General features: G+C 33.2%; 1 protein-coding gene across 4 annotated transcripts in view; it reads right to left on the bottom strand.

Moving 5' to 3' along the window:
* LOC110099460 (protein NEDD1) overlaps positions 1–17,026 on the bottom strand; it is a 31,943-nt gene that overhangs the window by 4,614 nt on the left and 10,303 nt on the right. For 3 of the 4 annotated variants that reach the window (XM_020826613.2, XM_020826611.2, XM_020826612.2), the window contains exons 4-7: positions 7,416–7,676; positions 7,168–7,272; positions 5,860–5,925; positions 5,455–5,676 (exon numbers count right to left, since the gene is read on the bottom strand). In XM_020826613.2, the coding sequence (XP_020682272.1) occupies positions 5,455–5,676; positions 5,860–5,925; positions 7,168–7,272; positions 7,416–7,676 (654 nt within the window). Of the gene's footprint in view, positions 1–5,454; positions 5,677–5,859; positions 5,926–7,167; positions 7,273–7,415; positions 7,677–7,767; positions 7,865–17,026 lie in introns of all 4 variants that reach the window. The other variant, XM_020826614.2, reaches the window with a different exon arrangement.

Raw genomic sequence — 17,026 nt, 5'->3', positions numbered from 1 at the left:
AATAGACCAGACAGTTACACGTGCAGAAAGATTTTAACCCACATTTCCCAGCTGAGGACTTAAGAAATAACTAACTGAAATCAAGCATACCACTTGACACATATGGTGGCAGGAAAGGAACCTACGAAGTATAAGGTTGAAAAAACAAACTCACACAACACCATTCTTTAAGTGCAAACATATCATGTATTTGCATCTGATGATACACGCATGGTGAATGATTTGTCAACACAGGCACCAGTGTTAATTTATACCCTAGCCAAAAAGGATGATGGGCTCCAAAAATGAGATATGGCAAAGAAAAATAAATTTGCAGAAACGAACTATGTAACCATAATTGTGATAATGTGCACTAGAACAAAATGAGGTCGACTTCGACTTCCATGTTTGAAGCAAAAAGCTTTATTTCTTATTATACAGTGAAAGGGCGGTCATTAAGCAGTTAAAAAGTCATCAAGTAGGACATTCGGTCTAGGTTCCTGCCGGGTAAGTTTTAATGTTGGTTGGGAGTGGAAGACTATATCATTCCAACTCTGTGTTTAATGTTTCATTTTTTACTCTATTATTTATCTCAAGCTGACCTAAGTCAACACAAATAGGCATAATTAAGCCAAACTAGGCAAAACAAGTTCCAATCGGCTAATCCGGTTCATCCCATACCAAAATCATGCTTTCAAATACCTCACTTTAGCCTTTTCATTTCTTTCTAAATCAGGCTCTGTGAAATTCAATAACTTAAGGCACTCATTAGAGGCAATGGTGGGCACAGTGATCCCCATGATCTCAAACTGTTCATAGAGATCTCAAGTTCTATCTCAACTGTCCCCTATAACGGCTTGAGGGTATGACCGTACCAAGAACCCTCACCTTTGTATTAGCAACCCACGGGCAAGTCAAAAAGGAGAGGCAAGGGAAATAGGAGATATGCACATAGATAACTTTACAATAGATTCCCTAGAGTTTAAGAGGGATTTTCCAACCTTATCTTCTTCTCTTCAAAAAGCTTGACATCACCATTGTTCATAGTAGTTCAAGCCTTAGCAATTTGAAGTGTTTTCTCCTTATTGTCTCTGTCTCTATTAGATGAAGGCAATATGGAAATTTTACACTGAATAAGGTTTTAGTGAGGTATTCTGAGACTTAGAAAGCCTTAGGTCTGTTGCTCATTGGACTTTGTATGTGTGGTGAACCCATCCAACCCTAAATCCAATTAGTAAACCTTATATTGATGCTCCTTCATCGGAAATTCCATCCAATCTCTTCAATTCATGAAGATAGTCTTCATTCAAAAGGAGGAGGAACAAGAGGATATGATCTCCATTCATTCTCATAAAGAGCGAATGAATAGCTTTGATTTAGTTGCATCATTAACCCGTGCATAAATGGACACTAGATGGTCATAACCTAGCTATTGGATCTTACAACCAATTGCTCAAACTTAGCTATTGACGTATTCATTCACCCTGTCAAGCCATGTTGGCCCAATCTTGCACTGTCACGTGGATAAGAGTAGTCCAATCAGCAGCTCACTATGTAGCCCCTTTTAAATGGGATAAGTAAATCCATAAAACTTCTAAGATTCATATTTCATTGTAGGAAAAAAATGAAACAAATTGTATTAGGTTTCAATTAAAATTTAGAGTATGGTACAATTAATCTAAAATATGATATATTTCTTTTTTGCCAGGCATTTCAAATTCTTAAGACTTCAAAAAAATTATTAAATAGGCTCACTTAACCCAACTTTTTTAAAATTAATAGGATATTCCATGAATCCTTAAGGGTCCATGAATTAAATTCCATGTTATTTTGGAATTATTTAATCCAATTTACAAATTTTCTGAATTAAATAGTATAATTAAATATTTTTTTTTTTTAAAAATCATAATTAAATTCAGAAAATTCCTAAAAATACAAAATCAATTTCTATGTGCTTTTATTAATCAATAAATTATTTTAAAAATAATCTTGTTTGATTTCTAAAGCCATAGGTGATGTAATTTATTTTGATAAGTCCAAAATAGTCTAAAAAATAAGATTTCTTTTTAGGATTTTCTCTCCCTTCAGGGGTGTTATTTTTAAGCTTCCCAATACATCAAAAACTTTGCCTCGTTACTTTTACAACCTTCTAGAAGCTTAAACAATCTGAGATAAAGCTTAGGTTTGCCTTGTCTTCACAATACTTCAAAACTTTGCCTCATAAATTTAGAAGCTTCTAGCAGCTAAAAGAATCTTAACTAGGCCTTAGTTTTGCATTGGCTTGGATTTAAACAGATTCAATCTAGACCTCTCCCACTTCGGTTCTTCGCTCTAATGCTCTTTCTAAATCCTATACTAAGGTTCCCAAATGGCCTCAAAAAATTATGAATTAGTTTTAGTATACTAGACAAAAATCTAGATCCCTTCTATTTGTTTCCCAAAATCAGCAAATATCCAAAAGTTTATGCATATGACCCCAAGCCCAGCATTCCTCATTTATTATGCCCAATTAAACGTATAACACTTATCCTTAAACTTCTAGGTTTTAAGACCCAATTCAAACAAACAACCCAACATTGTTATAGGATCTCTTGTGTTTCATTGGCCCCAAAGTTATTGAAATATTTGTTTTCATTTGCTTGGACCCAAAATAAAGTGAGTCAACTTCCTATTCTAGTCTACTATCAAATCCCAATAGCCTTTCTTCTGTGAACCGAATCAAAGAGAAATCATTTCTTCTCTTTGGCCCAAAAGTTAGAGATCATCTACCCAATCCAAATGAGTAGATTCTCCTTAAATCCAAAACTGTTAAGTGTTATTTCATTCATTTTAAAGCTCCAAAGCTATATATCAAACATTATCTTTACGTGTTTAACATAATTAAATACGTTCCTTTTTCTTTTGGCTCCAAAACCACTGCATTAGTTGCTTGACTCAAACAAGCAAGTATTCATCTTCCCTTTGGCCTCAAAGCCAAAGTTCATCCCTAATCAACTACATGACTCTAACCTAAACAAATTAAAAATCATAATCTAATAGCTTTTGCATGTAGGTGTTGTTATAAATGTTTAAGCCTTAAGTAGGCATGGCCAATAAGGGATGAAATCAACTTGACACCATCTGTATCAGGCTATGAATGTTTGATGTAGGGATTTTAAATATACATGTACCCTAATATTTATTTTGTAGGAAAGTTAAGTTTTCTCTTTTCCAAAATGTATTTTTTAGATTATGAAGTTATATAAGCCTCTGGAATACAACAAACGTAGGATGAACCTCAAAGTGAGGCCTTGAATGGATCAAAAGTCGAACTTTGAAAACACACAGATAGAGTCCATAGATCAAGGCATGGTTGTACATGAAAGAAAGCTCAGTTGCAATTTATACTTTTCTTTTTTATGGGATAGTATCGTGAACCTAGCCACACCTGACCTTTCTATTATTATTTTGGTTGATTGTTGTATTGTGATTATGTGTTTACTTTGGCTGCGTCAAAAAATTGTATATTTTTCCTAAATTTTTTCTTTTATGAGGACGGTCTAAGCATGCTTGCGTGTTAGGCTCACAAGAATAAATTTTCTACCCATAAAATATAAACAACATTCAACTCGACTCTAAGGTAATGTATTTTTATTCAAAATTTGCATGGCTTATAAAAAATAAGCTAAAATTTTAAAATCAAATTAAAAGCCTCCTAATGGAGGAATATAATCCCATATTTGACTAATTGCTTAGCCATAAGAGTATGATTATAAAAATCAACACTAAACCCATTATCCTGGCTTATGAACATCATTTGCACAGCCTTGTCAATCATATAGAAGTAAAACTCTCATAGTAAGAACTAGATAACTAAAGGAACTCGTTTTAGTGAGTCAGTATATATATTCCTCATGGTCAGACATCTTAGATTAAATGGCGAAGTTACAAGTCCTTTTCTTGAAATCAAAATAGCCAATCATATCTTGCAATTACATTGAGACCAAGACACATGATTTCAACTGCGTTTAGATGCATTTAGCTACCAATCCTTTCCAGGAAAAATTATAAGACCCCTTTAGTGATGTTTTAAGTTTATAAGTCTCATGCTTTCTGTTAAATTTAGATTCAGTCTATGTTCTCGTATTAAATCTAGGATCTAAGGAAAATGTTTTTTTAGTTATATTATAAATCCTCATCTTTATGGGAATTTTCATAACTTTATGTTGTTGAAATGTAAGATCCAACCTTTCAAAATAAAATGATTAACTTAAACATAAATTCAATCTCAAATATAAAACCTAAGATATGAAAACATTAAGTATCTCTGACTTTCTCAAAATCAAGTACTCTACCATTTATCATTTGGCTTTCTTATGAAACCAATTCAAAGCTAGTTCAATCATCCTTGAAATTTCAAGATTAAATATTTGAAATGAAATATTTGAAACCTATAAAAATATTAGCCAATATTTTGATCTAAAAAATATAATCCACTATTTCAATCAGAAGTTTTTTCCAAATGCCAAAAATTATTGGGATGTAATTAATCATGAAAACTTGCCCTTCTGAGGAACCTGCACCCCAAAATAAAATCAATCAAATTCAATGAATATATTTAATAAGGGAAAATCTATTGGAACATAAATTTTTTCAAAATTTACGCAATTGAGTTCATAGTGAAATAATATATAACATCTAAGTTAATATATAATTTCCTATACCGTACTCGATAATAAAATATTTCAAATTTGTTGAGAAAAATTTCTCTTAATTCATCTTGTAAGAGCATTACACTTTCACCTTGATAATTTACATTACAAAATCCATGGTGTTTTAGTTAACAAGACCCTGATAAAAATGCTAGAAAAGATAGACCCTCTAAGTGGGGTTGAATAGAAGAATCCAATATGAAGCAGTACTCATAGTACTGCCCTCTCATTATCTTTATGAAAAGAATGAATATGAATTACCAAACAAGGAAAAGATTACAGGTTTTAGAAATAATAGAATTTTCAATGCCGAAGTATTATTCACGTGTTTTTACGTTTTAAAGTATGGTAATTGAATCACAAAACAAGCTCCTCTACAATCTGAAAAGCAACCACAGATACAAGAGATTGTCAATTTGACTAAAATGTTCAATTACCATCCAAAACTAGTAAATTCCTAAACTTCAGGAATAAACATTAAACGCCACAAGGAAAAAGAATAAACTCAAGGCATTAGCCCAAGGTTCCACAAAAGACAAGCAGGTGAGAAGGATGAGCATTGCAAACAACCAAGCACAAAATGCTAACAGTTTACAGGCATTGTAGACGGAGTACATTCCCACTGCTTCTTAGCAATAGCCCTGAAGTAGTATTTTACCATGGCTTGAAAGCAGATATCTTGGAGATTAATCCTATGCAGGCAGTGAGACTTTGCAAGCACAGGAATAGGATGCATCAAGCATTTATAATCTATTAAAGCAAAAATGCTGAAGGAGAATGCTACCTCGGAACTATTGAAAGCATGAAGGATTGTGAATGGTTGAGGTTTCCCCCGAACATCATAGAATACTATAAGTCCACCATTTGTCCCGGCAGCCAGAATATTTCCATCTTCACTATAGGATAGCGAAGAGAAAGGTGCTTCATATGAAACACAAGATGTGGGTCTTCTCATGGCTGAATCAAATGTGTACAACTTTTTGTCTAAACCAACGCTAGCAATTATCTGTAATAATGAAAATTTGTCAGGCAGGTAACTGTAAATATGTTTCTGCATAATCTAAAACAACATAAAGATAAAAATTCTTTTTCTAATGAACCCCATTCTGAATATCCCAATGGGTTCATATACATGATGAAAGATTTTCCCTTAAAAACAGTAAAATGATTAATTAAAAGAAGAAACAACCTTGTCACTAGATGGAGAGAAGCAAACGCCAGTTGTTGGAGCAGAATGCTGTTTCAACCAAGAAACCTTCAACAAAGATGCCAAGAATATAAATCCAGTCAGGAATGACCGCCAAGCAACCGCAAATAAAATAAAAACTTAGATCAAAATGCACTTTTAAAAACCACAAGCCTTTCATGGCTTCTTGGTACTCTGCTTATTTGAAACAAACAAGTATAAGATTTGAACATCTGTTTATTAAGGATATATTTTATTAAAATAAAAAAGACCTTCGAAATTCCACCATCTTTTTTTTTTTTATTCAAGTGGAAATTTGAATCAGACATCTTACAACTTTCGCAGTTATGGAATTAATTGTAGTAATTAAATATAAAAGATAGCAAAGTTCATTAACTTCAGGATTCTGTTGACCGTCATGATCCACAGGTCCAAGTCCTTGACAGATGTTATGTTCCTTACAAAGAAAAAGCATATACAGAAAAGGGAGTAACAAAATCAGAGCTTAACAGATTTGTTAGATCATGGATGCTGAGCTCCTACGTTTTTTTCTTTCATTTTTTTTTTTGTGCATGAATTAAGACCTCATAAAAAGACTTCTTATTTTATTTTTTATTTGTTTTTGGAGTCCGGTAGAAAGTTAATTGGATAAATTTCATGAACTTAAATATTATATGTTAATGTTGATGGTCTGCACTTCAAAGTTTTTTGAAGATGGTATCTGTATATTAGAGGGAAGTGGATCAATGCATATATGTATATATGTCTGGATTAATCCATTTGAATTTTTGAAAGTATGCCCTTAATATCTACTTCAAAACTCTAGTACATTCTATCCATCCCGAAAGAAATATAAATATGCATAACAGTAACAGAGCACACTCACCATTTAGTGAAACTGTCTATATATATATATAGCAACAAGTCATTTTGGAATAGTCATTAACATAATCCATATAATATATGCTACCAACCCAATTAATCAGATAATTGTTAAGCTTTAAAAATAGACAATACAATCCAAAACAGAAGGAAAACCTAGACCATCTAAGCAACATCAACACATGAAGTCAATAGTAACATCATATGAAAATTGCCTTCGAGGCTAAAGGGGTAGAGATGTGTTTATGCTAAGTAGTTCTAGTGAACATATGGAATCTATAACAACAAAAATGCAAGCTGCATTATGCCACACTATCGTTCAAATTCCATTGAGAATCAGAATAATGTACATAACTTATACATACAGTGCAAGGGTCGTAAATAGCTCAACTTGTAAGAAAACAGTGTAGTTTAATATGAATTACAAACCTTCGGTGCACGACCTGTTGTGTCCCACAAATGTATGGATCCATCATCACCTGCTATGGCCAAAATGTGCCGACTAAGTCGAGAATAATCAAGCACTCTTAATACCTGGCTTTAAAGCACCAAAGGGATAAAAAAACTAGGAAACCATATCACTACAGATAAGAGAAACAAGTTTAATAGCAATTTCTTCTTACATAGTTAATATGATGAAGCATGTACAATAATATTCACATGAGCAATCAAACTACCTGCCCAAATGGATCTTTGAAGTCAGCAGCCCTGGTTCCTGAAGCAAGATTGTGTAAAATTAGATCTCCCTTCATACTGATAGATGCTAGATGTTCATCTTTGCAATTGTACATAACCCCTGTAATGGTATCTGTATGGCCACTCAACCATTTGATGCAACGTTTTCTTTGCAAATCCCATATTCTAACAACACGGCCGCTCCCTCCCGAACAAAGATATCTAGAACTTTTATTGCTGAAGGTGATAGACACTATTGCCTCCTGTTGATAGAAAAGACTTCAAGATTAAAGAGGCAGAAGAATGGAATTGTGTAGTTAAACAGATTGAAGAGCTTTTAAAATTTCATAGTACCAGCATGAAAGATGCATTAATAGGTATTCCAGAGAGATTCCTAGCAAACTTTACAAGTTGTTATTGTCAAACCAAATCTATATATAGCTACCGAGTTCTGCAAGCATGACAACCACACGGAATATTTGTTTAAGCAAAATACAAGAAATGAATGAGCCCATCTGTCAAATAAGTATTTGAACAAGAAAAATAAATAATCGGCATTTTAAAGGGAGATCAACCAGCTGGTCACCACAGCATAACTATTCTTGATCATTGATTTTGCATAGCCTTGCATGTCGTGGCAACTATAGTTCACATAAAACTTATGCACAACTCTTTACTACATTATATTTGTCTACATATTTTCCTTGACATTTAACAAATATTGATAAAATTTACCTTAATAGCACATGTTCTGTTATATGTTGTACATCCTCAAATCACATGAACATATCTCTTCATAAAATTCTCTATAGTGGGTGCTACTCCCCACTTTTCAATATAATAATTTCACACTAATTTTTTTTAACCACTAAATATCTTAACATTTTCACTTATTTCACACGCAAATAAATGACAGTGAATACTATTTTGTAGTTACTCATAGAGTTCTCTTCTAGAATTTACATGAGATTTTCTTAACACAATATCACTCACATAACTTCATTTTAACAATCTAGGATTGGTGCTGCTATATTTATCATTATTTACAAATTTTTATGCACAAAAGATATAAAACCTAGCTCAGCTAGGCATTACTTAATCATCATTTATTATTAAATAATCATTATCATTTCATTCACTAAAAATTTATGTAACATAACGCAACATTTATTCAGCTAGTTTCCAAATTCCAAATTTTCTAATCTTTGAACATATCACTTTAACTTTTCATTTGCTTTAGGATTAGTCTCATTAGAATTGGATTATTTACAAATAATATACACCAAAATATTTTCTTTTTTGGTATTTGTAAAAAGCACATAGATGGATGTGTAAAAGAGAGGAATTGATTGCCGAAGGTTCTTGAATCTTTTGATGGTGAAGATCCAAATATGACAACTTCAGTGTTGCTAGACTAGTGCTAGAATTGGTTAGTCAAAGTGGTTACAGCTTGGTTTATGGGGGTTTAGGGTTTTGGATTATATCAAGCCTCTCCAAGTTGTACGCTTCCACCATATTTTTCCACAAGAGTTTTGCACAAGAACAAAATGATTTTATTCGTTAATAATCAAAATAAGAGTACATAACTAGTATTTACAGACTCTAGGGTTTCCAATCCGTGGATGGCCAAAGAGAAAGACTTTGGGCAAGAGCAGTGAGAGGAAGTTTTGAAGTCATAGAGTAAAGAAGGTTATAAGGTATATTTTAGTGCATTATTTTATTATTGTTAATTTGAAAAAGTTTAGATTGGAGATTTATTCAGCTCAACTGTTGGGATTTTAAAAATCCTAAAATAGTTGTGAAGTACTATTGTAGATATAGGATTATGCGACACCAGATAATTCATTTGAAAAGTTGTAATTATTCAATAATTTGTTAGTGATTTTATTATTAATTATCTGTAGTTAAGTGTTAGTAGAAGCACTATTGTAGATATAGGGTTATGCATGTGTTTCTCATAGTACCAAGGAAAATATTTTGGTTTCAACGGTTCTTTCATCTCAACCTAGGTTAAAGTAGTTATGAAATTCATTTGTCCCTAACTTAACGTATTATACAAGCATATCTTAGCATGAACTATGACTTTCAAATTGACAAAATTAGCCCTCTAATAATCTTATGAATCCTTTGGTGATCATCTGAATTATGTCATCCAAGAAAGTGAACCATCTAACCAATTTAAGAACATGTCTGGGCCATGATTATAATCATAAGTTGGGGATTTAATCTTAACTATGGGTCATCAAGGGTCCAAAAATCATATCGAGGGTAGATTCGTTAAACTTGCAATATTCTATGTAATAGCTCTTCCTTAAGTTGATTATGATTGTTAGGAGTACATACGAAATAGGTAAAGTTCGTGACCTGTTTATTAAAATGTCAGCCCTAAACCCTAAGGTTTGTCATCATGAATTTATAAGTTATCAAATGAATTTTTAAGGGTGTCAAATTTATGTTAGTTTTTTCTTAGTACTCTTCAAATTAATCAAATGATTATTGATTTTAGTAACATAATAAAATGAAAAAGAATGCATTAGTGCTTAAAGAAAATGCAAAAAATATATACTATGAAAAATATATTTGCTGAATTGAAGATAGCTTGCCAAAAATAACTTCTTTGTGAGGAGAGGACCACAATAGAATATGTTAGTCCCAAACTCTCCTAAGAAAATTTAGGTCTTCATGACAAAGCCTTTTTAGTCAACACTCAAACAAATCAATGATATATTTTTCCCTTAGTAAGGATTCAGGAAAAAATTTAGGTTTCTTTATGTAAGATGTTTATGTGAAGAAGAAAAAAAAAAATAGTAGTGCAACACTTATTAGCAACTTTAATTCAAAAGTAATAACAAGCAAGAAAAGATTAGTTATTATAAGTAATTTTTTGGTAGCGGGATTTAAGCAGGATTTATGTCGGATTTGTTGTAAATCGTACTAAACAAATTGATAGTGTGCAGTAAATTTGAATCAATCGTAAATCCTGAATTTAAGGTTTTACGGCGTAAATATGGAAATTACTAAACCCATAGTTCGGCGGATTTAGCAGGATTTATAGATTTGCAAAGTTTTCCCGCACAAGCGAGCGAGCTCCCATCTTGAAGGAGGAGGCGAAGATGGTTACCTTCACAGCGAGCGTGCGAGCTCCCAATGAGACTTCCGTTCCAATGTCGTTGGAGGAGGAGGCAAAGAAGCTTCTTTACCGACTCTTTCAACACATTGCTTCACGTGAAGCATGCAAGGTCGAAACAGCAATGAAGAAAAAGTGATAAGGAAAAGCAATACGCTAACAACAATGAAGAAATGGACATGAAAAGCAAACCCTAGAAGGCCTCCATCCAATTAATCCAATTTAGCATACTTAATATAATTTAAAATATTAATAATTAATAAAATTAATTAAAAATTATTAAGGTAATTAAATATTTTATTTAATCTTAATTAAATAATTAATTGCATAATTAATAATTAATAATTAATATAATTAGCTTTTGGTTAAGAATTTGAAATAGAATAATTAATTATATAATTAACATTGTAAATGATAATTAAATAATTAATTAGCAATAGAATGTCTAAATGATTAATGAGTTAATTAATGGTATTGCTAATAATTAAATCTTATTACATAATACTTAAATAATTAATAAAATCATTAGTAGGAGTACTAATTCCATAAATAGTTATTTTAAAAAAACTAATTAATTAAGCAATTATCAATATAATTAAATATTAAATACTTATTAAATTAACACTTAAATAAGTAGTTAGATATTTAGAACTATAATTACAAATTAAACTATTAATTAAATTATTTGATAACTATACAAGCTTAAGATTATATTATTTATCATTATAAGTTATTGGTCATAACTAAATTGAACTTAATTAGTAACTCGTACTTAACACATTAAATTCAAAACATATTAAATTTAATCTTTAAAAGAACCAACCTCCTTAAATCCTGGATTACAATGTCAAATAGTTTCACATAATTTAACAACTATCTTGCCAAGCAGTTTTTAGGATTTAATATAACTAGGACTTATTAATCCTATTAAAGTTAAATCCTACTTGTTGCCAAATAGCCCCTAAAACAAACACACAAAAATATAATTTCAACTTTGTATATTACAATACATCCACAAGATTGGATCAAGATTATGTTTAAGTGGAATAAGTCCTCATATTAAGTAACTCCAATGAATGGATCTAATGTTGAGATGGGCTTGGTATGCTGGTGTTGTTCACAACTATGAGGACAAATAAATTAAACTTGTGTGTATTGTCAAGTAACATGCCAATTCCAACATTTCAAAGTACTATTCTATCTACCAATCAAGAAGGAAACTAGAGGCAATGTAAAATTGCAAATTTTACCCAAAGAATAAAAACAAAGTACCACTTGCATGGAAGATGCCTTGATGTTGAAATGCTCCCTACTGTGCCTTCAAGCTATTTGCAATTTGCACTCATTGGAGCCAATGGATCTAATACCAACATGATGATGGTGTAAAAGAAAGGATCTTTGTTTGGTAAAAGCTCTTGAAACTTGCGGGGTGAAGATCCAAATATAAATAGTCTAAATACGACAACTAAGTATTGGCTACACTAGCACTAGTATAGGTCACTATTCAAGGTTAGTTTATTTTTTTTTTTAAAGCACAATATAATAATCAATAAAGATATAAGTACATCATGAGGCAATTACAACAAAATACCAAATGAAAAATAAAAAACACAAACAAAGTTACAGATAACATAAGGCAAGAATGAAAATTCCTTAAGACAAAAAGCGAAAATAAAAAAACAGCACATTGCTTGAAGCATGTTAAATCTTGGAAAGTGTTGGCATATTTTTTCTTATTCCTTTCACTAATTGCAAAATAAGATTTGAAACCTCTAACCCACTAAAACGTCAATGCCTTGCAGACTCCCATCCTATGAAGCACGAACACTTCCAAATGATTGTAGTGTCTGTGGTGCGCACTGTAATGCCTCATAATCTAAATCGGAAGAATACTTTTTATTATATGATTTTTGGAAAATAAATACATATTTAAGTAAAAAAAAAAGCTAAACTCTTAAACATCGAGACGCCTTTTGGTGTAATGGTTGAAATTTTATTTAAGAAATTCCTCAGTTAAGCGTGCTCAACCCACAGAAATCTTAGGATATGTGACCTCCTGAAAAGTTATAACAATAGGACAAAACCGTGAGACTCTTAGGCCAAAGCGGACAATATCTTGTTAGTTAAGAGCTTGGTCGATTACAAATGATATCAGAGCAATACACCAGCCGGAAGATGGGAACTAAGTGTCATACAAGACAAAGTGCTACACCATGGGAGCCACCTCTTGAACCCTGTATGGGACAAAGTGCTACGTGGTAGGAGTCATCACTTGAACTTGTAGGTGTCACCTCTAAAATCATGTCTGCCTGATGGATGATTATGGGATAGCGATACTTACGAGGACGTCAATTACTTAAGCGGGGAGATTATAAAACCCCTACAGAAAAAAGAAGCTAAACTCTTAAACATCGAGGCACCTTTGATGTAATTGTTGGAATTTCATTTAAGAAACTGCGTAGTTAAGTGTGATCATCCTAGAGAAATCCTGGGATGGGTAACCTACTGAGAAGTTACACCAATAGGATAAATCCGTGAGGCACTTAGGCCAAAGAGGACAATATCTTGATAGTTAATAGTTTAGACTGCTACACACACGAACATTGCGCCGACACATATCTAACAAGCCAATACTATATTAGAGCTTTTTTATTATAAAATTGAGTTCCAACACTTACCCAACTAAGTAGGACACAAAGGGGGACATGTTTTAGATATAACATGACACATCTCGAGCTAGTATTCAAAATTGAGACTCATTTTCTTATGGGAGTTTCCCTAGATATGTTTGATCTCCTATTTGTATCTCAGCATATCCATAGCCCTAAGCGACATTGTTTCACCCTCGAATTTGAAGTCCATCATACATTTCAACCTTCGTTGAAGTCAATCTCACATCTCACCCTTGAGTTTGATCTCGCATCATGTCTCACCCTCGCTTTGAAGCAAAGATCTAAAAAATGAAGCTAAAGATGCTACTTATCTCACAAGTTGCATCTTCTCCTTTGCTTCAAAGCTAAAGTCGCATAATCGCATTTGCACCTTCAAATTTGATGTCGAACCCATATTCCCACTCTTAACAAGCCAAAGCGAAAGGTAATAAAATATATGGGTTCTCATCATTTTGTAATAATGTTGATCTGTCCCAAAGAACTACTGAGAAGAATTTGATTCTTCATTATTTTCAAAAAATAGATTTCAAATTTACTAGAGCTTGCATGTATACCCATGTCAGCTTAGGAGATGATAGTTGGGCCATATTGGTTCTTTATTTGTTCTTAGTGGATCTATCCCAACCAAACTGAAATGTGTTGTCCATTTCTATTTATGTTCTAACAGGTATGTTCCCTAATGCCCTATCCAATCATCTCTGTCAATACCCATGTCAGCTTAGGAGATGATAGTTGGGCCATATTGGTTCTTCATTTCTTCGAAGTGGATCTATCCCAACCAAACTGAAATATGTTTTCCATTTGATCTATTTATGGTTATAACAGGTATGTGCCCTAATGCCTATCCAATCATCTCTGAGTCTACACCTTAGCTTCTAAGTTGAATGTAATAAAAACCTTAGCTTACATGTGTTAAAATGATCATTCCCTTGAGGCTAGTAGGGATAAGCACAAAAGTTCATATTTCATAGGCATGTATAAAGTTGGTTCCAATTTTTTAGTTTAATCCTAGTTTGAAAAGGGATAAACTACACCGAATGTAGAATTTAATCACTTGGGTGCTTCCTTTGTGTATGTGTATGAAAGTGATAGAAAACAACCAACAACATGCAGGAAATTGCTGAAGAGAAATTCAGCAAGTTTGATGCAGAAATTCCCAATTTAGTAGAGAAAACAACAAAACAAATTCTTCAATTCAGTAAAAGAACAAGAAAAACAGTAAATGATACAATAATCTTCAATTTGAGAGGAAGATTGATGCAGGACATATATGAAATTATGATTTAGATAAGGATTTTGCACGCTTAATGATTAAGAGCAAGTTAATTAAATCTTTATGGTGATTTAAACAATGAAATAAAACAAAAAAGAGTGATAAACACAAGCTTAGGCCAAGTTAATTACGAAAAGTAAAAAAAAAAATCACAAAATAACCAATTACTCTTGAAGTTGCATACGAGATAGGTTTCAACAAGAAACTTCTAATCTAATAATAATAACAGTGCTGTGAAAGATCTCTCATACAATTCTACTAAACACTGAGCTTTAGCGGAGCGTTGCAAGATTTTACATGATCAATCAAAACCACAAGGATCAATGAGGTAGGTATGAGAGAAGGAAAGAGTTCACCCTTTGCCAAGATTAGACCTTCCTGTAAGTTTGGACATCGGTTGGTGGCTGCAGGAACCTTTGGACAACACACCTCTATGTCCAGAAAATTCTGGACAGCAAATTACCCAATCCTGAAATGCTGGACAGCAGCTTGTAAGGCCATGGAATTCCTGGGCAACTCACAGATGTGCCCAGAAATCTGAACAGAAACTTGGCGGGGAAATTTCAGACTTCTAGATTTCTGGATGCAGGGAACTAAGAAAATATTGTAGGGGAATTTGTGAACCGCAGCAGGAATAACCTTGAGATTGATTTACTTTCCTAGGTGGCAAGTTTAGTTAGATACCAAATTAAATTGGAGAGAGGGGGCCGGCGGTCTCAAGAGGAAGGGAGGGGATTGTGGAGAAAAGATCAAGGGTTACTTGTTTTGGAATTAGAAACTAGGAAGGATTGAATTAAATCCACTCTAATTTAAAATTCAAATAAGGCTTATTTGGAAACTTTCCTAAAATAGGAATCCTTGTTTAGGAAACAAATTAATTTGAAGTTTAAATTCAAATTTGTTACCCAACTTAAGAGTGCTAAAATATGAAGGTTTGAATGCAAGAGGAATTAGTGGCTTGAAGAAGAGAGAAGGAGACAACTAAAAGAAAATTGACAGAACCACGAACCCGAACTTCTCCTGAGGTTGGTGGATGATCCGCTTGCCCTTCACCAAGGGACTTCACCAAAGCTCTCTCCTAGAACTCTCACAACTCTCCATAGAACACATGCAGAATTTTTTTTTTTAATTATCATTCATCATCCCTCAAAAGAGGGGAAGGCTTTTAAATAGCCCATACAATGAGAAAATACAAAGTACTACTATGCCCTTAGGGCTTACACATGCCTAAACCCTTGAGTAAGGGCAAAAGTGGAAAAGCATAATAAAACTTCATAAACAAAACTAATAAATATGAAAAATCAAAAGTAGAGCGGTGTAATCGTGGCCGTAGATCGACGGCCATGCCTCTGATAAATTTCCGTGTCCTGATGTCCTCATCAAAGATTCAACCCTCCAAATCTCTAGCCCAAACCTAGAACCCAAAAAGCAAAACCCTATATCTCAAATTTAGCCTTCAAATTCAAGATAAAACCCTAACCCTTCAAAGATAAACTAATTAAAGCAAAGAGGACAATTACAAAATCCCTAAACATCCCTTAATTCAAAATTTTCCTCCAAAGGCAATGTTTAATTGAGTTGTCGACCCCAACTCCTTAGCCGCCCCCCTCTCTCCATGGCTCTGCGCCCCTTGAGCCCTCCGCCTGTAGACAAGAACCGGTCCACTGCGGACCGGTTCAGCTGGTCCTCCTTGGGCTGGCCTAGCAAAATGCATATTTTCAAATAAGCTTTAAAACATTTAAAGAAGTTTTGTCCGAAAATCTTGCAAGAAGCAGAATATGAAAAAATGCCTTCAAATTCTATCTTTTGTCAATAATCATAAAAAGAGGAACCGATGCACACCCCCTTTTCAAGAGAAATTAAAAAATCAATTTAACCACAACTCTAGCAATGAACTAAGAGAGACTAATTGTAGCAGTATCCACATATAATGTTTTATCAAAAATAGAAACCAAGTTGCATAAGTGAGAAACCAAGTTGCATAAGTGAGATTTGTCAATATAATGTGAAAGGAGGAAATGCAACCCAAACAAGCATGATAGGAGGTTCCTGAAAGAGTCAAACTAAGAAGACCATTTTAGCATTTGCATCATGTATATACTACATAGTATCAACAACAACAACAACAACATCAAGCCTTTGTCCCACTACGTGGGGTCGGCTACATGAATCCTTTTTCGCTATTGTGTATTGTTAAAAGTTAAATTCTCATTTAAATCTAATAAAGAAAGATCATTTCTAATATTTTCTAACCAAGTTTTTTTAGGTCTACCTCTACCTTTCTTAACATAAGTCAAATCTAATACCTCAACTTTCCTAACAGGGTCATCGGAAGGCCTCTGTTTAATGTGGCCAAACCATCTAAGGCGACTCTCTCTAATCTTATCTTCCACTGGAGCTACTCCAACTTTTTCACGTATATACTCATTTCACATCCTATCTCTAACAGTAAAGCCACTCACCCACCTAAGCATCCTCATTTCTGCAACAGTTAACTTAGTATTATGCTTCTCTTTTAATGGCCAACATTCAGCACCATAA

Source organism: Dendrobium catenatum, unplaced genomic scaffold, assembly GCF_001605985.2.
Source record: "Dendrobium catenatum unplaced genomic scaffold, ASM160598v2 fragScaff_scaffold_185, whole genome shotgun sequence".
Taxonomy (NCBI): Eukaryota; Viridiplantae; Streptophyta; class Magnoliopsida; order Asparagales; family Orchidaceae; genus Dendrobium; species Dendrobium catenatum.
The sequence above is the reverse complement of the archived record's forward strand: the minus strand, read 5'-3'. Positions and strand labels throughout refer to the sequence as shown.